Below are 21,185 nucleotides of genomic sequence, written 5' to 3'. Positions count from 1 at the left end.
AAACACGGTGGGTTTGGGAGATTGGGCAGAAGATCTTCTGCATTAGTATCTTAGTGCTGAGATTGGTATCCAATGGCGACAACAATTTTAATTTATTTTATATATGACTCCAGTCAGTGCAGGTACCAAGGCATCCATTCTCACTCCTGGTAAATTCAACTCCTTAGTCCATCTTGGTTGTTTGTATTATTTTATTCACAGACATGTATATCCCATACCATACATCCACAAAATAAGCTTGTACTTCTCTTTCTCCAACAAAAATTAATACGTTCCCAGTTGATATGCACAGCCTGCATACAATTATTAGTAATTGCTATAATTCATAATTAACAGTAAGTGTCATTTAGTAATACTATTAACTCCTTCCATCAATTTGCTGATAATGGAAAGGAGGTTTTCAAGCAGCAATTGGCTCACTTGGATTAGTGCTGTTTCAATACATGAGTATTTTTTTCCATTTTGACAAGTAGGTCAAGTGTATGCTAGAACAGTTGGCAAAGGATATGACAAGTTCTTGTAGAATTGGCTTCAGGAATAAATTGAATTAATGTCAGGGCCCATTGCATTTCCAGGATTCAGTGTGTTTTAATGGTTTCTGGTTACCATGATATCGTGGAATTCAGCAGTAGGCTAAAATGGGTTATCCAATTGACAGTTCCAACATAAAATGTTTACAAATGCTTCAGCTCTGAAGTTTCGTACTAATGTTTCATCACTATTGGCCACAAGGATACCATGAAGCCACCTTTTTCCATTAGTTAAAATAAAAAAATTATAGCACGTGGGGGTTGAATGATTTATTACTTCTTACTCTGCAATTAGTAAAATGATAGAAAATGATCTAATAAAATAATATAATGTGTAGGTGAGAGATAAAGAGTGGAAACAGGCCCTTTGGCCCACAGAGTCCATGCTGACCAGCAATCACTAGTTCCATCCTACACACTAGGGACAATTTACAAAAGCCAATGAACCTACAAAATAAACCTACAAAACCTGCAAGTCATTGGGATGTGGGAGTAAATTGGAGCACCCGGAAAAAACCCACGTAAGCCGAGGCAAACTAAGCATTGTTCAGAGATCAAGCGCAGATTGGGTGACTGTGTCACTGAACACCTGTACTTTGTCCACTTGGCCTACCCAATCTCCCAGTTGCCAAACATTTTAACTTCTCTTCCCACTCCCACACTGACCTTTTTGTGCAGGGCCTCCTCCATTGATAGAGTAAGGACACGTGCAAATTGGAGGAACAGCACTTCATTTTTTGCTTGGGGCAGCTTACAAACCAGTGGCATGAATATTGATTTCTCCAACTTCAAGTAACCTTGCATTCCCTCTCTCTACACCCCTTTCCCACCCTAGTCCTCATGCTAAATGTTTGTATTCCTTCGTTATCACCTTGTCCCCAGCCAACAATGGACCTTTGTTGGCTCCACCTTTCCTGGGTCATTGATGCAGGCTCTGTTTTGTTCTCGACCTCCAGTTTCCCCCTCCCTGACTCTCAGTCTGATGAAGGGTCGCGACCCAATAAGTCATCTTTTTCTTATCTCCAGCGATGCAGCCTGACCCGCTGAGTTACTCCAGCATTTTGTGTCTATCTTCAGTGTAAACCCGCATCTGCAGTTCCTCCTTGCACCTCTACCACCACCCTTTTGTTCGTCCCTGTTAACCATTTGGTATCCAATTGGCTTGCTCGCCCTGGAACCCATGTGTTTTAACCTTCCAGAAAAGCATACCAGGCGGTACCTTGTTAAACGTCTTGCTAAAAACCATGTAGTGAATGTCTACCGCATTGCCCTCATCAATACTTTTGGTCATCGTTTCAAAAAACTCAATCAAATTGGTGAGACACGGTTTCCCATGCATAAAGCCATGCTGACTATCTCTAATTAATCCTTGCCTTTCCAAATGTGTCCGTTATTGCCGATTGTCTGCGATGACCGAGTAATGGATTCACTCCAACCACATAGTGGTCTTTCCGTGAAACAACGAGATGTTTTCAGATACAAAGTTCTTTTTAACAGCTAAAAATTTATTTTGTTACTGCAAGCTGAAAATACTAAAGGCTGTTTGTTACATTGTTGAGTGTCAATCAGAGGGATTGCTCGTCAATTTCAATCAAAGATGCTAGAGGAGCGATTTCAATAGCCCCCACAGTGTAACTAGCAACCTGTGTTCTTAAAGAGACAGTCCACTATAACCAAAATCCATTGTAAAGAGGTCTTTAATAATTGTACGGAAAAGAAATGTAGATTTAATACATCACCCATCTCTTGTGGCCTTGTTGGTCTTTAATAGGCCCAGTTCGCTTCTGGGTTACTCTTTTCTCCTTAATATACATAAATTATCTTTGGATTCTTCTTTACCCTATCTGTCAAAGATAACACATGTCCCCTTTCTGCCTTCCTCTTTTCCCCTCAAAAGTACTCCTACATTCACAATACCCCTCAAGGGTAGACAAAAACGCTGGAGAAACACAGCGGGTGAGGCAGAAGTTATGGAGCGAAGGAAATAGGTGACGTTTCGGGTCGGGACCCTTCTTCAGACTGATGTGGAGGTGGGGGGGGGGGGGGGGGGGGGGGGGAGCGGGAAGAAGAAAGGAAGAGGCGGAGACAGCGGGAGAGCTGGGAAGGGGAGGGGAAAGAAGGAGAAAGCAGGGACTATCTAAAATTGGAGGTCAATGTTCATACCGCTGGGTTGTAAACTACCCAAGCAAAATATGAGGTGCAGCTCCCGTGGGCCTCACTCTGGCCATAGAGGAGGCCCAGGACAGAAAGGTCGGATTCGGAATGGGAGGGGAGTTGAAGTGCTGAGCCCCCGGGAGATCAGGTTGGTTATTGCGAACCGAGTGGAGGTGGGAATCAGACAGTTTCCCTGTCAGGTCTGGAGTCAGGCAGGGTTGCCCTCTCTCTCCTGTCTTGTTTGTCTGCTGTATTGAACGTTTTGCCGAGTCCATCAGGAAGGAATCAGTCCGTAGACTGATTAGTATCTGAGACCAGTTTGAGTCGGCCACGGGAGCCAGGGTGAACCGCAGGAAGAGCGAGGCCATGCTCTTTGGGAACTGGTCCGACCGATCTTCCGTTCCCTTCACCATCAAGCCTGACTTCTTGAAGGTGCTGGGGATCTGGTTCGGGAGGGCTGAGGCGTGTAACAAGAATTGGCTGGAGCGGATAGCCAAGGTGGGGAAGAAGCTGGAGCTGTGGAGACAACACTCCCTCTACATAACCGGAATTTTTTTTGTCATCAGGTGTGAGGTGCTCTCAGGATTGCTGTACTTGGCGCAAATGTGGCCTGTCCCTCCCTCCTACGCCACAGGGATCACTCGGGTCGTCTTCCAGTTTATCTGGGGTTCGAGGATAGACCGGGTGCGATGGGCCACAGTGTACAAGTCAGCAGTAAACGGGGGTAAATGCGTGCCCAACGTCGCCCTCACCCTGATGGCTACCATCGTGTGTGGCTGCTTCAGGCGGAGTGTAGAGCCAAGGCACATGGGCACCAAGTGTCACTACCTGCTGAGGTTCTACCTGTCCCCGTTGTTGGGAAGGATGGGCCTGGCGCAGATGCCACGCAATGTGCCAGTCAGCTGGACATTGCCGCCCCATCTGTCGTTTGTGGAAGGGTTCTTCCGGACCAACACCTTTGACCACAAGTCCATCGGGCAGTGGTCAGCACGGAATGTCCTGCAGGCACTGCAGGGAAATTACTCCATGGATCCTGTGGCGTGGTTCCCAGAGCAGACTGCCCAGCTTATCTGGCAAATGCCTCATCGCCAGAACTCACCAACAAGCACCAAGACCTGGCTTGGCTGGCGGTGAGGGGAGCTCTCCCAGTCAGATCCTTCTTGCACCGTCGGAACCTCACTACCAGTGCACGCTGCCCTCGGGACGGCTGCTATGGAGAGGAGTCGGTTGCCCACCTCTTCGCAGAGTGTGGATTTGCAAAAAGAGTCTGGAGAAGTATGCAAGGGTCCCTGGCATGATTTATCCCGAATAGCTCCGTCACAGAGGACTCTGTGATTTACGGACTGTTCCCAGGGCCACATTCAGAGACTGACATCGAGTGCTGCTGGAAGGTCATCAACTCGGTGAAAGACGCCCTTTGGTCTGCCCGAGCGTTGTTCACCACCCGGCAGAGCGAGATGTCCGTCAGGGAATGTTGCCGACTGGCCCACTGTAGACTCCAGGAGTATGTGCTGAGGGACGCACTGAAGCTCGGTGCAGCCAACGCCAAGGCTCAGTGGGGGAGGACCACAGTCTAGGGTCCTTCCGCTGCTGTACATGGGGGGTACGGTATGGTGGAGACGCCCCTCAAAATAAGGGAAGGTATCCCACACCAGGGGGCCACATGAGTGGCACGGGTGGGGGACAGATTTGGGAAATTTGAGAAATGTATATAAACTGCATTGAACAATTTGTATAGCCTCCGAAAATGTCGGATGAATTTTTTGCATGGTTCATGTATTGTGTATATTTATTACCTGAATAAAGTCTATTTTGAAATTTAAAAAAAACAAAAAACGAGTAGAGGTGTTGGGCGAAGCGATCGCCAAGCCTACGCTTGCTCTCACCGATGTAGAGCAGCTGACACCTAGAGCAGTGGATGCAATAGATGCGGTTGGAGGAGGTGCAGGTGAACCTCTGCCGCACCTGGAAAGCCTGCTTGGGTCCTTGGATGGAGTCCAGAGGGGAGGTAAAGCAACAAGTGTAGCATTTCCTGTGGTTGCAAGGGACAGTGCCAGGAGAGAAAGTGGTTTGGGTGAGAAGGGACGAATTGACCAGGGAGTTTCAGAGGGAGCGGTCTCTTCGGAAAGCCGAAAGGGGAGGAGATGGGAAGATGTGGCCAGTGGTGGGATCCCGTTGGAGGTGGCGAAAATGTCGGAGGATTATTTGTTGTATGTGACGGCTGGTAGCATGGAAGGTGAGGACAAGGTGGATTTGTTATGAGTGGTGGGATGGGGAGTGAGAGCAGAGTTACGGGATATAGAAGAGACCCTGGTGAGAGCCTCATCTATAGTAGAAGAGGGAACCCCCGTTCCCTAAAGAATGCTCCATGGCCAGAGTGAGGCCAACTGTAAATTGGAGGAGCAGCACCTCATTTTTCGCTTGGGTAGTTTACACCCCAGTGGTATGAACATTGCCCTCCAATTTTAGGTAATCCCTGCTCTATCCTTCTTTCCCCTCCCCTTCCCAGCACTCCACAGCCCACTGTCTCCGCCTCTCCCTTTCTTCTTCCTGCCCCCCTCACCCCCACATCAGTCTGAAGAAGGGTCACGACCCGAAACGTCGCCTATTTCCTTTGCTCCATAGATGCTGCCTCACCCACTGAGTTTCTCCAGCATTTTTGTCTGCCTTCGATTTTCCAGCATCTACAGTTCCTTCTTAAACATTACCCCTCAAGCAGGGATTCATCTCATTCTAGCTGCCTGTCCATTTTTCTTGACTCTTGTCATCCAGTGTTCCCAACTCCTGCCAGCCTTGCCCTTCACTCTGACAGGAACATGCTTGTAGTGAACTCTCACGAAAGCTTCCTATTTGGCAGACGTCTCTTTACTTGCAAAGAGCTCCCCAATCGATTTTAAATTATCATGATTATCAAATTATTAGGAAAGCTACCCCAATCAAATTTAAGTTTAAGCAGTGTCCCGAAAATCTTCAGTGTTTTTAAAGACAAGTACAAAGCAGTTTATCGCTGCAAACATGAATATGGCTATGAAATAGGTCCAAGAGGCAGGTCTAAACTTTAGCAGAAATGACTGTAGGAAGCAATTTTTAAACCCAGAACTATTTTCCTACAATTTTGAGTTGTATTGGCATTCTTAGTGTATTTCTGTGCTATAGTTGTTCCAAAGAAAACAGAAGGAAAGCTGTCAAAGCTTTGAAGCTACTTGGTACTAAAAATTGAAAGCGCACCTAAGTTTTTTGAATTCTACTATGTTCCACCCAACCTTATTATGAGGCTCCAATTTACAACACTAAGTCAAGTTGACATTGGCATTTTGACTTCTTCATGCCGCATTCCGTATGTTAAACTAGCAACCTCGCATAAAAGATAGCGTCCAGAAATGAGTTGCCATGAGGATAGAGTGTATTTGGAATTAAAATTTGACAGCTATTACTTTATACGGTAGAATTTTCAACCCACTCACAAAAATGCTGATACTCCCTATTCGTACTTAATGCATTCTTTTCAGGGGCTCAGATCACAGCTGATGTTTTTCAAAGTTAAGTGTCATAGCTTCATAGAGCCATTGTATTACTAATGTTCTGCGTCATAATCCATGCTCGTTTAACTGATAAATGGAAGGTGTATACAATAATGACCCAGTGACATATACCTAGTTTGCTATACTCTCTTTTAAATTGTATATTATATATTTCAATATTTTTCTTTGTAATTCAGATAGTTCCTAATAGTTGAATACCAAGTAAATGTTAAGCTAAAGATTTATGATATTTGTATCAAATATCAGGCCAATTTTATCTATTCTGTGAAAAAAATATTTGAGATCTAGAATTTTACTATGTTTGTGCATGTTCCATCTAATTCATGGCAACACAAAGCATTTTCATTGATTGCAAACAATATATATTTTTCTTGATAATGTTAAGGTAACATTTTGCCTTACCTATTCAAAGAATTAAACGATGAGACGCATTACATGAGCCGAAGCTTCAGAAAGAAATTTACTACTGTTTAGCAGGGTTAAACATGAAGTTTTAAAAAATCATTCAAAGTTAAAGAAGATAAATCTTAATCATTAAGTATTTCAGATGTTGTCATAAATGGCAGGCTGAGTTTTGGATGACTTGACAAAAATGTAGGAGAATAAGATAAATTCTTTCCAGCCTTAGGAACAAAATATTGTAGGCTAGACGATTGGGGAAATAAGTGATTAGTTTTAGTTTAGTTTAGAGATACAGCGTGGAAACAGGTCCTTCAGCCCACCAAGGCTGTACTGACCAGCGATCTCCTCGCATTAATACTATTGTAAACACACTAGGAACATATTTACATATATACCTAGCCAAACCTTCAAACTTGTATGTCTTTGGAGTGTGGGAAAAAAATGAAGATCTTGGAGAAAACCCACGCAGGTCACGGGGAGAACAAACACCCGAAGTCAGGATCAAACCTGGGTCTCTGGCGCTGTAAGGCAGTAGCTCTACCGCTGCCCCGCTATGCCGCCCTACGTCCTATGTTCTTTATATGCATAACTCCATTTGTCCATGATGAGACTTTAAAGTTTTTCAAAGCCATACAAAGTGTATTAGATTTTCTGGGCATGTTTTGTAATTGTCTCTTTCCTTATTCTGACAAAGAGCCTTCAATCTGAAATATGAGACCTTTTTTTCCCACAGATGCAGCCTGACCTGTTGAATGTTTGTAACATTTTCTGTTTTTCTTTCAGATTTCCACATATGAAGATATTTTTTTGATATGCAATTTGTACTTTACTTCCAGAAATTCTTTTAACTTCATTCGACAAGGTTCCGCATGATAGGCTGCTATGGAAGGTTAGATTGCATGGGATCCAAGGAGAGATAGCTGAATGGATATCAAATTGGCTCCATGGAAGGAAGCAGAGGGTGATGGTGGAAGGTTGCTTCTCGGACTAGAGGCCTGTGACTAGTGGTGTGCCTCAGGGTTCGGTGCTGGGCCCGTTACTGTTTGTCATCTACATCAATGAATTGGATGAGAATATACAGGGCAAGATTAGCAAGTTTGCTGATGATACAAAACTGAGTGGTTTTGCAGATAGTGAAGATGGTTGCGAAAGATCATAGCAGGATCTGGATTGACTGGCCAGATGGGCGGAGGAATGGTTCATGGAATTTAATTCAGAGAAGTGCGAGGTGTTGTATTTTGGGACAATAGAACAACATTTTGGAAAGTGAATTCAACCTGCATATTTTGCAACAAATTGTAGAAGATATGATGATTTCTATATCATTAAGGTAAAAGATCAGCTGTAATTTTATTGAATACCAAAACAGTCAAAAGGGGCCAAATGCCCTTCTACAAATTGCCACCTCTGGTCTAGACACCACAACCATCCATCAATTTTGTACAATTGTCATTCTTGTCATCCTGAGATTTAAATTTAGTTTTACAAAACTCATGTCTTAAACAAAAGAAATAAAGCTCTTGTTATGGTAATCTATGGTATGACTTTTTACTTTCAATCCAAACCATTGAGTGATATTTATATTTTCCAACTTTACAGGGAGAGCGTTCTTGATTTTAGCACAGGGCAATTAATGTCTGCACTTGTAGCTTTTGCAACATATCTCATTTACTAGTTATTTTTATGATCATCAGTTGTTTTTATGATCATCAGTTTTATTTTTCCTACATTATTAAGCCACACAACTTTTGTTTTTCTTAACCTAATATAGAATTGATAATGTAGTCAAAAGGCAGTGCATTCAAATAAGAGAGAACTTGAGTCTATCGTTGTAATCAGGCCTGGCTCATATTTGAATATGTTCTGAGTTCAAGTCAAAGAAACACATACAAATGTCTACGTCAGGCACAGCCCAACTAAGACAAATGGATCAAATTTTGTTTGTGACAACTCTTGATGTGTTCTTCTGAATAACTCCCAGGATTAAACATCCTACCACATAAGGCAATATGGAAACATTTCCTGCCATCTCCTGCTGTGTAAAGTGTGAATCGTCAAAAGAATTTTGGGCAGAGTACTCTAAAGGTCAAAGAGGGATTTGCTGCTTGGGTTTGGGATGGTGGAGGCAGCGAGGATGGGGTTGGCGAGCCATTGAAAGAGGATGAAAACCACAAATGGAGGGGATCAGTGGGGTAGCAAGAATAGAGTGAAAAGAAATTATGTTCAAGTCAAGTCAAGTCAAGTTTATTTGTCACATACACATACGAGATGTGCAGTGAAATGAAAGTGGCAATGCTTGCGGACTTTTGTGCAAAAGACAAACAACAAAACAACCAAACAAATTATAAACACAATCATAACACACATATTCTTTTACATAATAAATAATGGAAGGAAAAACGTTCTGTAGAGTTAGCCCCTGGTGAGATAGGCGTTTACAGTCCGAATTGCCTCTGGGAAGAAACTCCTTCTCAACCTCTCCGTTCTCACCGCATGGCAACGGAGGCGTTTGCCTGACCGTAACAGCTGGAACAGTCCATTGCAGGGGTGGAAGGGGTCTCCCATGATTTTATTTGCTCTGGAGTTGCACCTCCTGTTGCATAGTTCCTGCAGGGGGGTGAGTGAAGTTCCCATAGTGCGTTCGGCTGAACGCACTACTCTCTGCAGAGCCTTCTTGTCCTTGGCAGGGCAATTCCCAAACCAGATGGTAATGTTCCCGGACAAGATGCTTTCCACCGCCGCTGCGTAGAAGCACTGTAGAATCCTCGGAGACACTCTGAATTTCCTCAATTGCCTGAGGTGGTAAAGGCGCTGCCTTGCCTTACTCACGAGTGCTGAGGCGTGCGATGCCCATGTCATATCCTCAGAGATGTGGACTCCCAGATATTTAAAACAGTTCACCCTATCCACAGGATCCCCATTTATCCTCAATGGAGTGTACGTCCTCGGATGATGTGTCCTCCTAAAGTCCATGATCAGCTCCTTCGTTTTTTTGAGGTTCAAGAGGAGGCTGTTATCCTGGCACCAGAGTGCTAGATCAGCCACCTCCTCCCGGTAGGCCTTCTCATCGTTGTCTGAGATCAGGCCCACCACCACAGTGTCATCAGCAAACTTAATTATTGAATTGGAGCTGAACCTAGCCACACAGTCATGTGTGTACAGGGAGTACAATAGGGGGCTGAGGACGCAACCCTGGGGCGATCCTGTGCTCAGGGTGAGGGACTCCGATGTATTCCCTCCCATCTTGACTACCTGGGGCCTGGCGGTGAGAAAGTCCAGGACCCAGGCACACAGGGAGGTGTTGAGCCCCAATTCCATTAGCTTCCCGGCCAGTCTGGTGGGGACTATCGTGTTGAAGGCTGAACTGTAGTCCATGAACAGCATCCTCACGTAGCCCCCCTTCTGGCTGTCCAGATGGGAGAGAGCGGTGTGCAAGACCTGGGAGACCGCATCGTCCGTGGACCTGTTCGGACAGTATGCGAACTGCAACGGGTCCATGTTCCGAGGGAGGAAGGCGCAGATGTGATTCTTCACCAGCCTCTCAAAGCATTTCATGACTACCGAGGTAAGGGCCACCGGATGGTAGTCATTCAGATAGGCTGGGGAGGCATTTTTTGGTACTGGTACAATGATGGATTTTTTGAAGCAGGCAGGGACCACGGACTTGTCCAGGGAGAGGTTGAATAATGTAATGAGCACTGGAGCTAGCTGCGTAGCACAGGACTTGAGTACTCGCCCCGAGATGCCATCAGGGCCTGCAGCTTTTCTCGTGTTCACCCGTGTCAGTGCCCTCCTCACGTCGTGCTCGGACAGCGAGAATGTGTGCACATTCCTCCCTTCAGCTTCGGTAGCCAGCCCGCTGGCGGTATTGTCGATAGTCGGCAGACCTGGAGTGGTGCTGCCCCTCTCGAAATGAGCGTAAAAGGAGTTCAGGTCGTCAGCTAGGGAGGAATTATGTTGGAAATATCAGCAGGTTGTGGAGACAACATTTCAGGTTAAGACCCTTCAACAAGGATCTTTACCTGTGAAGAATTTAAGATAAGATGGAAAGACTTGATCCGTTTCAATATTCAAGGCTTATGTGCCTTATAGGCCTCATACACACTTAACATTTACATACAATTCTATCTACATGGTTTTGTATCACTGTGCATTTCGAGACGACTCCATTCACCAATAAATTCTTGCAAGTATAAAGCTTTGGGAAGGTACACAAAGGTACTCCCCCTCCCTCCTCACATCAGTCTGAAGAAGGGTCTCAACCCGAAATTTTGCCTATTTCCTTCACTCCATAGATGCTGCCTCACCCACTGAGTTTCTCCAGCATTTCTGCCTACCTTCGATTTTCCAGAATCTGCAGTTCCTTCTTAAACATTATTAATCTAAATGATCATTACCTTGTTGAAATTTTAGATAATTCTGCATGCAAGTTAGTAGCTGTTTTATATTACAATTATGGGCAGTGCTTTAGAAGTATGTAATTGGCGGTAAATAACTAGGAATGTTTTAAAGTCATGCAAAAGAAATCTCCCTTTGCAGCATGAATTCCTAATAGCTACACAGCCTGTATATATTCAATAATCAGTGGCTGAGACAATAGATGCAGGAGTAGGCCATTCGGCCCTTCGAGGCAGCATCGTCATTCAATGTGATCTTACCTGATCATCCACAATCTGTACCCCGTTCCTGCCTTCTCCCCATATCCCCTGACTCTGCTATCTTTAAGAGCCCTATCAAACTCTCTTGAAAGTATCCAGAGAACCAACCTCCACCGCCCTCTGAGGCAGAGAATTCCACAGACTCACAACTCTATGTGAAAAAGTGTTTCTTCATCTCCGTTCTAAATGCCTTACCCCTTATTCTTAAACTGGTCCCTGGTTCTGGTTCCCCCAACATCGGGAACATGTTTCCTGCCTCGAGCATGTCCAAACCCTTAATAACCTTATATGTTTCAATAAGATCACCTGTCATCCTTCTAAATTCCAGAGTATACAAGCCCAGCCGCTCCATTCTCTCAGCATGCGACAGTCCCGTCATCCAGGGAATTAACCTTGTGAACCTACGCTGCACTCCCTCAATAGCAAGACATGGAAAGAGTTGCTGGAGTCCTTCTTCCACCAATAATTATGATAAATTATTGCCCTAAAACAGCCAATAAGCCTCCCATTTGAGAAAGAAATGCTAATCAAATCTCATCTTGTTGAGCATTTGGACTATAAGAATGACTATAAGAACTATAAAAATGGAGGAGCCGGCATGGAGGGACTGCTGTGAGAGGGGAGGGAACCGCCGCAAGGGAGGTGGGGAAGAAAAATGGACAATTGGGAAGGGTGTGAGAACAAAGGACAATGGGGACCCGGCGAGGGGGAACCACGGGGGTGGTGGGGGGGGGGGGGGGGGGGGGAAGGGAACAGAACAAAAGGAGGAGCTGGCGTGCTTTGTAACTTTGTCAGCACCGTAGGTGACTGCTATTTGTATACATTGGGTATGCAAGCAAAGAGTTTAACTGCCTTATCATATGTGACAATAAAGTATTCCATTCTGATTTTTACTACCTTTTTAACTCTCCATCTCACTGACACACTGACTTGTCTCACTGTGGCATCCTGCATTGTTACAATGAAGTCAAATGCAAGCTTGAGGAACAGCACCTCAAGTTCCTTCTGGATTTGTTACATTCTTCCAAACTCTTCCAACAGGTGGTGCGAGGGAGGAGGGGGCAGGCAGATCGAACCGGCGTGCGGTGTACTGGCTGAGATCCCATCAATTAAAAAAAAAAAAAATTTAAAAGGGCTTTTAGTGTATATCAGCCTGATGTGCGTGCATGTCTTTCTCCTCAGGATTAGGTTACTGGCCAGAATGATGAGGACGAAACTCATGAAAGATAATTAAAGTTCACCTGGAACATCTCTCCCATCCTTGGGTTAATTGCAGAAGCATCCAGTTTCTTAGTTACCCTGAAACAAGAATTTTTTTTAAGCAAAGTTTAGCAAAATACCAAGTAAAAAAAAAAAATTGATGTCATTAATTGATTAAATAAATTGATTTTTTTTTGTTGATTTTTTTAAATTAATTACACAAGAAAAAAATTGTTGATTTCATATTTTTTTAAACTAACATCTCTAATAATTGTATTTTATTTTCAGAATGTCCAGATGGCTTGCTTTGTAACAATACAATTCCAAGACACTACAAACGTTATTCCCACTTGCTGCTTGCTGAAAATAGAGCTTTGAGCCAAAATGACACTCAATCTACATTTTGCAGTGTCTTGGAGAAAGACACCCTTACCACTTCACCCGACTTTAACAATAATGACCAATCCTTACAAGGTAGTCAATCTCTCCAGATTAAAGAAAGTCTTACAAGCAAAAAGCAAAATGCCCTACTGCTGCTAAAATCACCTAACAGCAAAGTAGTTACACAAAACTCAAGTAAATTCAAATTTGTAAAAGGAGCATCAGAGATTCTTGCTTCTGGAAGTGTTTCAAAGGAAATAGTATCTGCGTCATCATCTAGTAACCTTCACAGAAGATTACATTGTTCTGCATCACAATTAACAACAGAAGTAAAACCTGGGAATAATATAGATGGATTGTTTAAAGAGGCAACAATCAACAATACACCAAAGGAACTGAAGAGCTTGTCAGACGATGAGTCTGCTTTTGCCCTTCCATCAAAAACCAATTGTGATGATAATATCAGTTACTCTCCACTTAGTAGTGATGATGAAATTCCTAACCAAAACTCCAGATGTTATCCAAGGAAGCAGTTGTTTCAAGATCAGACTATTAATCATTGTTATAACAGTGAAAATGCTATGTTTTTTGACTTAAAGCAGCTGCAGAGCATTAAACAAGAGTTAAGGTGCAAATCTGGTGTCACCAAGGACATTGTTATGGCTGATGTTTATGCTCTTGGCATTGGCCCAGATTCTGCTATATTAACTGATAGTGTTAATACTTCAACAGCAAATGGAAAAGAGGGTGAAACACAATTACCACAGTTAAAATCTGAACCATCAGCATATAAGTGGTTTCCATTAGACAATGGAAACAATAAAGAGCTGTATAATCAGTTTGAATCTAATTTAATAGGATCAGCCTTAATTGAATTGAAAACAGAAGACTCAAATTCTATCAGTTTATTACCACAAATTAAAGAGGAACCAAGTGCTTCCTATTTTACTCAGTGTGTTGCTGCAGAAGAACCTTTTGATTATCAGAATAGAAAAGAAAAGAAAGGTAATTCTAGGTGCCCTATGGAGACTGCATTGGCTGATGCTCAGGACTTTGTTTTGCCTATGATGAATATGGAGAAACCGGGAAGTATTTTAAAACATGTAAATAGTCCAAAAAGCAGAACAAAGTCTTTTGCAATAGAATCACAAAGTTTATTGGGAAAAAGTTCCATAAACACCCCCAAGAGGACTGTTATTAAAAAGGAATTAAAACAAACTGATATTGGAGTTTTCTTCGGACTGCCACCAAAAGTTGAAGATGAAAAACAATCTCCGAAAAATACACCTCCAGGAAAAGCAATAGAATTATTTTCAGAGGTTTCATATGTTGCCAAAAGACAAAGACAAAGGAAGAGGAAGATAGATAGCTCTGTCAGTGATGAAGCTTGCCTAGGAAATGTAGAAAAAAAACAAATGGAGCCGATTGATGAGCAACAAAGGAGAACTAAAAGACAAAGGGAAATAAACCCGTATCGCAAAAATAAGCAATGCCCTTTTTACAAGAAAATCCCAGGTAAGTTATCAATCATTTGAATATTGCTCAACAATTTTTTTTCCTTTAGATGTTAGTTAGGAGTCAAATTCTAAGCAGTTCTGTGGTGGTATGCTGTTATAATGTAGAAGAATGTCTAGCCAGGATCTATTAGTTATGTTTCTGAGCTGGCCAGTAAATTAAGACCAGCCAGCCTTGTACATCTTCCCATGATAATGTGCAAATGCAAAAAACACGAGTAAGTTTTCAAATGCTGATGAAACTAAATGTGCTTAACTGTTGTCCATCAGACAACAAGGAGCAGAAGTAAATTGTGCAGCTGGCCAATACGTAATATTGCTGTTATGAAATTGTAGCTTTTTGATTAAGTACATGGAAATTACAAAACAAAGATAAATATTAAGCCCAGCCACTTCAACACCATTGTTCTTCTTTTCATGGAAATACTCCAAATTATGTTTACTCATCCTTCCTTGTATCTCCTCATACTCAACCCTTTATGTATATTTTAATATGCTTTTATGGTGCGAATCTCTGGGATTCTGTATGCCTGAATGTTATGGAGGCCTGATCAATGGGGTATTTAAAAGAAAATAGATACACTTTTGAAAAATAGGGGACTTCGAGACTATGGGGGAATTGGCAGAAAAGAGTTGTGGGACATTTCAACTATGTCATATTGAATGTAGAGCAGGTTTGAAGGATTAAGTGGCTGAGCCTGCTATTTTTTAACATTCTAATGAATGCTGGAGTCTCAACACCTAGAGTCATACAGCGTGGAAACAGGCCATTCGGCCCAACTTGCCCACGCTGGCCCAATATGTCCCATCTACACTAGTCCCACCTGCCTGCGTTTGGCCCATATTCCTCTAAATCTGTCCTACCATGTACCTGTCTAAATGTTTCTTAAATGTTGCAATAGTACCTGCCTCAACCACCTCCTCCGACAGCTTGTTCCATACACCCACCACTCTTTGTGTGGAAAAAGTTACCCCTCAGATTCCCACTAAATCTTTTCCCCTTCACCTTAAATCTATGTCCTCTGGTCCTCGATTCACCTACTCTGGGCAAGAGACTCTGAGTCTTATCTGATCTATTCCTCTCATAATTTTGCACACTTCTATAAGATCACTCCTCATTCTCCTCCGCTCCTAGCCTGCTCCACCTCTCCCTTTCGCTCGAGCCCTCGGGTCTTGGTAACATGAAACAATTTTTTAAATTTAATCCTTTTCTGAGTTACTTCTACCTAACTTTTGTCGATGGCCTATGACAACAGTCTTCTATTCTTTCTGCTCCTATTCGCTCACTAGTCTGTATTGTAATAAAAATCAATACTTGCCTTTGTTTACACTTCCTCAAACTAAGTACATTACAATGGCTGTTTTCTAATTTTAATCACTTGCATTTTGTGAAGCCCAACAGTCACGGTTTTAAATGCCCTCTACAGACTCCGTTCAGTCAAGCTTTAAGAGGAGGCTGTAAGAGAAGAAAAGCTTACAACATTATTTGCTTTGTAGAAATCTGTCCGAAATAACAAACTAAAGAGAGAAAGAGCAAAAACTGAAATGACGAGAGAAAGAACAAGGACAGAAGTGATGAGAGAACAGAAAATTAACTTGGCACTGACCTCCCAAATGTCTTATTTTCCCCAATTGGCTACTTAAGTGCCTTCTATTTTGAAACATTTGTAATATTTCTGTTGCACCACAGCAAGTAATCTGCTGTCATGAATTATCTTGTGCTTTCAGGAACTAATTTCACAGTGGATGCCTTCCAGTATGGTGTTATTGAGGGATGCACTGGCTACTTTCTTACTCATTTCCATTCGGATCATTATGGAGGTCTTACCAAGAAATTTGGATGCCTCATTTACTGCAACACAGTAAGTTTGTAAAAGTCTGTTTAAGAAAGCCAATGAGAAAACAAGTAATAGACTATAATAAAGGCTTTGATTGCAAGATTGAATCTTTGGCTTGATCTATTCATAGTAGCACGGAATAACGTTGATTATTTGTTGCATGGTTTATGGACATTGTAGATGTGGATCACTGTATTTCTGATTAGTAATTAACATTGCTTTTGGCAGTGACCCTTGGATCAAACATTTATTACAATTCCATATTTTCATGCTTTTTTAGCCCTTTTTTATGAAAATTCAAGGTGATCAAGAGTTTTGTTAACCAACCTGGTATGGGTTTGGTATAGGATTGGAAGTAGGAGCACCAGCATAGTCTCAATGGCCTAATGATATTCTACATTATTTCTACAATTTTGTTTTAGTAGCATTACTGCTATTCAATCTGGACTAAAGTTTATACAATCTGATTTTGCCGTTGTGTAGAATATCAACAAGTTCAGATACAATCAAAATTTAAGATAATGTACAGATGGATATGCATTATCTGATGAATCTTAATAATCCTTTGATCCCCAGTTTTTGTTTGGCAATGCACGTTTGCTCTGTCAGTTTTTCTGTGAACACAATCCTGTTGATTAAAATGTTCCTATTTTACTCCAGCCTGAAGCTCGTGGCTCACCATTTTAAAATTTCCATTACTCTAGGTAATTCAACTGGGTGTAGTTAACTTTTGATTCTGACCTGAGATGTCACCTATGCCTTTTCTCCAAAGATACTGCTTGACCCGCTGAGTTACTTAAGCATTTTGTTTCCATCATCAGTATAAACCAGCATCTGCAGTTCCTTCGTATGTAGTTAACTTTAAAAATCGGTCTCCCATTTGCACTCTGGATACCTGATTTGAATACTAATTACACGTGTACAGTGAAATAGATCCTATCACCCATGTACAAAGTTTGAAAACACTTCCCCCATTTTGAAATTTTTAACTGGCTCCACCCTATCTGTTGAGGTGGTATCTATCTTGTATGAAGGAAATTGCATTTGTCGCGGGATTAACATTAGAGTGATGTTTGCTCGGCTAGCTAGTGATACTCAACATTCTAAGAATTTGCTGCAAAATAGTTGTAAAGATTACTGGGAATTCTGCAGTCCCAGTAACAATTAGGTTGGTGATTCAAATCTAATTTCCCCTTTGAATTGCAGATAACACGCAATTTGGTGATATCTAAACTTAAAGTACAGGACCAATGTGTTATAAGTTTACCGATGAACACTGAATGTATTGTGGATGGAGTTAAGGTCGTACTTTTGGATGCAAACCAGTAAGTGTTTTACCACGTCCTGTTTCAATGTACTGACTTTACCATCAGTTACTATCTTACTTCCCACCTCGTGTCTCGCAGTCCTTTAACTTTAGGTCGGGTTGAAAATGATTTTAGTCTCTCATAAGAACTCTTGACACTTTGTCTTGCAGATTCATTCTGGATGCCAATAAGAAAATTTATTGGCAAAACGTGAAATTTCTATAATCAGTAATTGAATGATTGCATGCAATATTAAATAAAACATTAATCATTAATCCAAATAATGCATTAATCCATTTATAATTATATTACCCTGCTGAAGGTTGTTTATTGCCATAACAGTTTTTTTTATTACATGAATTTTTTTTAAAGTTGATATGGGTGCCTTTTAAACAAAAGTTAAAAATCAAAGGTGATAGTATGAAGTTCAGGCACTGTCGGTAGTTTACCGATTTCTTCAGAAGTCTTGGTATATTCATGTCAACTTTTACGCAGTAGTGACGCTTTTGACTGGGTTTTGGATTTGCGTGCCTTTTTAGAACTGATCTAATTTAAACAGCCACATTATGCAGTGCAACATTTAAAGATACTATTTAATTAAAAAGATACTGTTTGAGAAATGTAAAAATAAACTCATGGCACCTCAAAGAAGAGAAGAGGCCTACTTCAGATATTCTGGCAGCATTTAGCTAACTAGTCATTCATCCCATAACTATTCATGTCATTTTACTATGCACTGATCAGCTGCTTAATTTTCCTTTAAAGCAGTGTTCAGTGGAAAAAAGATAATTAGAAAGCATCTGGATCACCTGAGATCTGAGTGTTTGAAAGCAAATATTGAAAAAGTATTTCCTGTCCCCTCTATGCCACTCTTTCTCCAATGAAATCTTAATCCACAAAAAAAACTACTTGTATGAAATAAATGAGATTCATACTCCTCATCTAATGAGATGAGTATAGAAGCCGGGATGTTATGTTACAGTTGCATAAGTCGTTGGTGAGGCTGCATTTGGAGTATTGTGTTCTGTTCTGGTCACCCTGCTATGAGAAGGATATTGAGGGGTAATCTTGTAGAGGTTCATGGGGTGAATGCAGTCTTTTACCCAGTGTAGGGGAATTAAGAACCAGAGGACATGGGTTTATGGTGAGAGGGGAAAGAATCTGAAGGGCAACTTTTTCACACAGGAAGTGGTCAGTATATGGAAATAGCTGCCGGAGGTGGTGGTTGAGGCAAGATCTATAACATTTAAAAGACATTTGGACAGATTTATGGATGGGAAAGGTTTGGAAAGATATAGACCAAATGTGGGCAGGGAGCACAGGTGTATAAAGGGGCATCTTGGCTGGCTTGGACAGAAGGGCCTGTGTTCTCTGACTATGACCTATTTTGGGTAGGATTTTCCCCTGTGTATGTACAAAAACCACAGGAAGTCTTTGTGCTTCTGCTGCATCTGAGGCTAGGTTTAAAGTTCAATTACATTTCCTCCTTCATTGGACAAATTTGTGTTTCCATAGTCAAGAAACTTTCTGAAATCTCAACAATCAAAATAATCATTTAATGTTTCAATGCAATAAATTATTTCAGCATTAATGCTTATGATACAAAGACATGTTGATGCAGATTCTATCCTTGCTTTGGTCAGCAATTTTTATTTTTGTATCTTGAATTCCAGTTGATTCAGTGGTGACCAATTTGACTTGTAGGTCTAACAAAACACTGAATGAAGAAAATTAAATAGTGCTTTTCAGCGACTATAATAAGTTAGTTGTAATGAATAATATAAGCAAATGATTTTTTTGTAACATTAGTACATCTCATCATCATTGTATATGTGATGGTGTTCCTGTCTCTGCCACCCAAACCACTTTTGCTGAAACCTTGAGGTTAAGAATTGTATGCTTTATTAATAGAAAAGTATTTTTAAATTTTAAATGAGTGCTACTACATTTACTACTCATCCAAAGACACCTAAAAATCATTCAATTCAATTCAACTTTAATGTCATCGCACAAATACAGGTATGGGTATAACAAAATGCAGTTTTGCGTCAGTCCGTAGTAGTTGTGCATAAAGAAATTAAAAAAAAAAAAAAAAATCATGTTGGTGAAATCTGATTTTTAGTCCTCGTGGTTGTGTTCCCCCTAAACTATTGGGTGAAGAACTGCAGGATTTTGTTACGTTGATGAAAAAACAGAGATGGACATCTTAGTGAAGCTGATGCATAACTTAGTTGGTAGTAAAGCATTAACTTTTGTATATGGTTATAGCATTGCATCAAATTAGTTATGATTATTGCTCGTGTTTAACAGGCATAATTAAATAATAGTTACATCTATTTTTAAACTCTCTCTAAACATCTATTCTTCAGCTGTCCGGGAGCTGCAATGCTGCTGTTCCAACTTCCAAATGGCAAGACCATATTGCATACTGGTGATTTTCGAGCTAATTCCTCAATGGAGCGTTATTCCCATCTAATGGATCAAAAAATTCACGTTCTTTATCTTGATACCACGTAAGGAAAGTTGCTTGTATATATTTGTGTGATGAAGTGTCTTCATTTCAAATCGGTATTGTGCAATGTCTTTCTCACAGCAGCTAAGGTGAAGTCCAGAAACAATCTCCTCAGTAAGCTTGCTGGCTCAAAGTGTGGGGCAACAGCCCCCACACTGCGCATTTCAGCACTAGCCCTTGCATTTTCTTCAGCCGAATATTGTGCCCCTGTTTGGTCCAGGTCATCCCACACACACCATGTGGACACCCAATTGAACTCAACAATGAGGATCATCACAGGAACAATCCGCTCAACACCACTCCCCTGGCTCCCTGTCCTATCCAACATAGCCCCTCCACACATCCGGCGAGTAGTCCTCACTCAAAGGATGCTCCAAAAGACCAAAAACTCCCCTCACCTGCCAATTCACATGGACATCTTCAACCCACCCACTGCTCAACTTCCATCTAGACGACCAATTTGGAAGAACCCACCACCAGCTGATTTCACCATCCAATCAGCTTGGAAAAAGGAATGGGAGTCCAAGGACGTCCCAAATAAACATCTGGTGTCAGACCCCACCCTACCGGTCCCTGGCACCAATCTCCCAAGGAAGCAGTGGACGACGCTGAATAGATTCAGGACTGGACATGGCCCCTGCTTGGCCAGCCTTCACAAATGGGGCAGCAGTCCAACCCCACGGTGTGCTTGTGGAGAGCAGCAAACAATGCAACACATCATTGAAGCATGCCCTCAACAAAGACTCAAAGGAGGACGTCACCCTTCATACAGCAAATCAAGAGGCAACTGCTTGGCTAAAGGACTTTGCATTCGCTAAATAAAAATAACATTTTCACTGGCTTTGGGAATAGTAAATCAACTGCTGTCATTTTGTATATGGTTGTAGCATTCCATATTTGCTTGTTTAAGTGTCATTAATTGAAATATAGAACTTGCAATGATTGTATAGAGAGGGGAGCTGGGCCATACAGCATAGGACAGCTGGGTGACCCCATATAATAATGAACGGTTCCTTGGAGCACACGATAGCAAAGGGTATCCACAGATATTTCCAGATAGTTTTACCATAATCTAATTCAAAATCCCTAGAGCTTGCATCTTGTCAAACAATGTAGTGCAGATTTCCAAACTTTGACAAAAAGACCA

At 41.7% G+C, this 21,185-nt stretch overlaps 1 protein-coding gene across 1 annotated transcript in view; it reads left to right on the top strand.

Moving 5' to 3' along the window:
* Positions 1-21,185, top strand: part of dclre1a (DNA cross-link repair 1A (PSO2 homolog, S. cerevisiae)) — a 44,280-nt gene that overhangs the window by 2,337 nt on the left and 20,758 nt on the right. The window contains exons 2-5 of the mRNA XM_055646896.1: positions 12,775-14,382; positions 16,110-16,243; positions 17,426-17,544; positions 19,896-20,039. Coding sequence (XP_055502871.1) covers positions 12,775-14,382; positions 16,110-16,243; positions 17,426-17,544; positions 19,896-20,039 — 2,005 coding nt within the window. The remainder of the gene's footprint in view (positions 1-12,774; positions 14,383-16,109; positions 16,244-17,425; positions 17,545-19,895; positions 20,040-21,185) is intronic.

Source organism: Leucoraja erinacea, chromosome 15 (assembly GCF_028641065.1).
Source record: "Leucoraja erinacea ecotype New England chromosome 15, Leri_hhj_1, whole genome shotgun sequence".
NCBI lineage: Eukaryota > Metazoa > Chordata > Chondrichthyes > Rajiformes > Rajidae > Leucoraja > Leucoraja erinaceus.
Note: the sequence above shows the minus strand (reverse complement) of the source record. Positions and strands in the feature narration are given on the sequence as shown.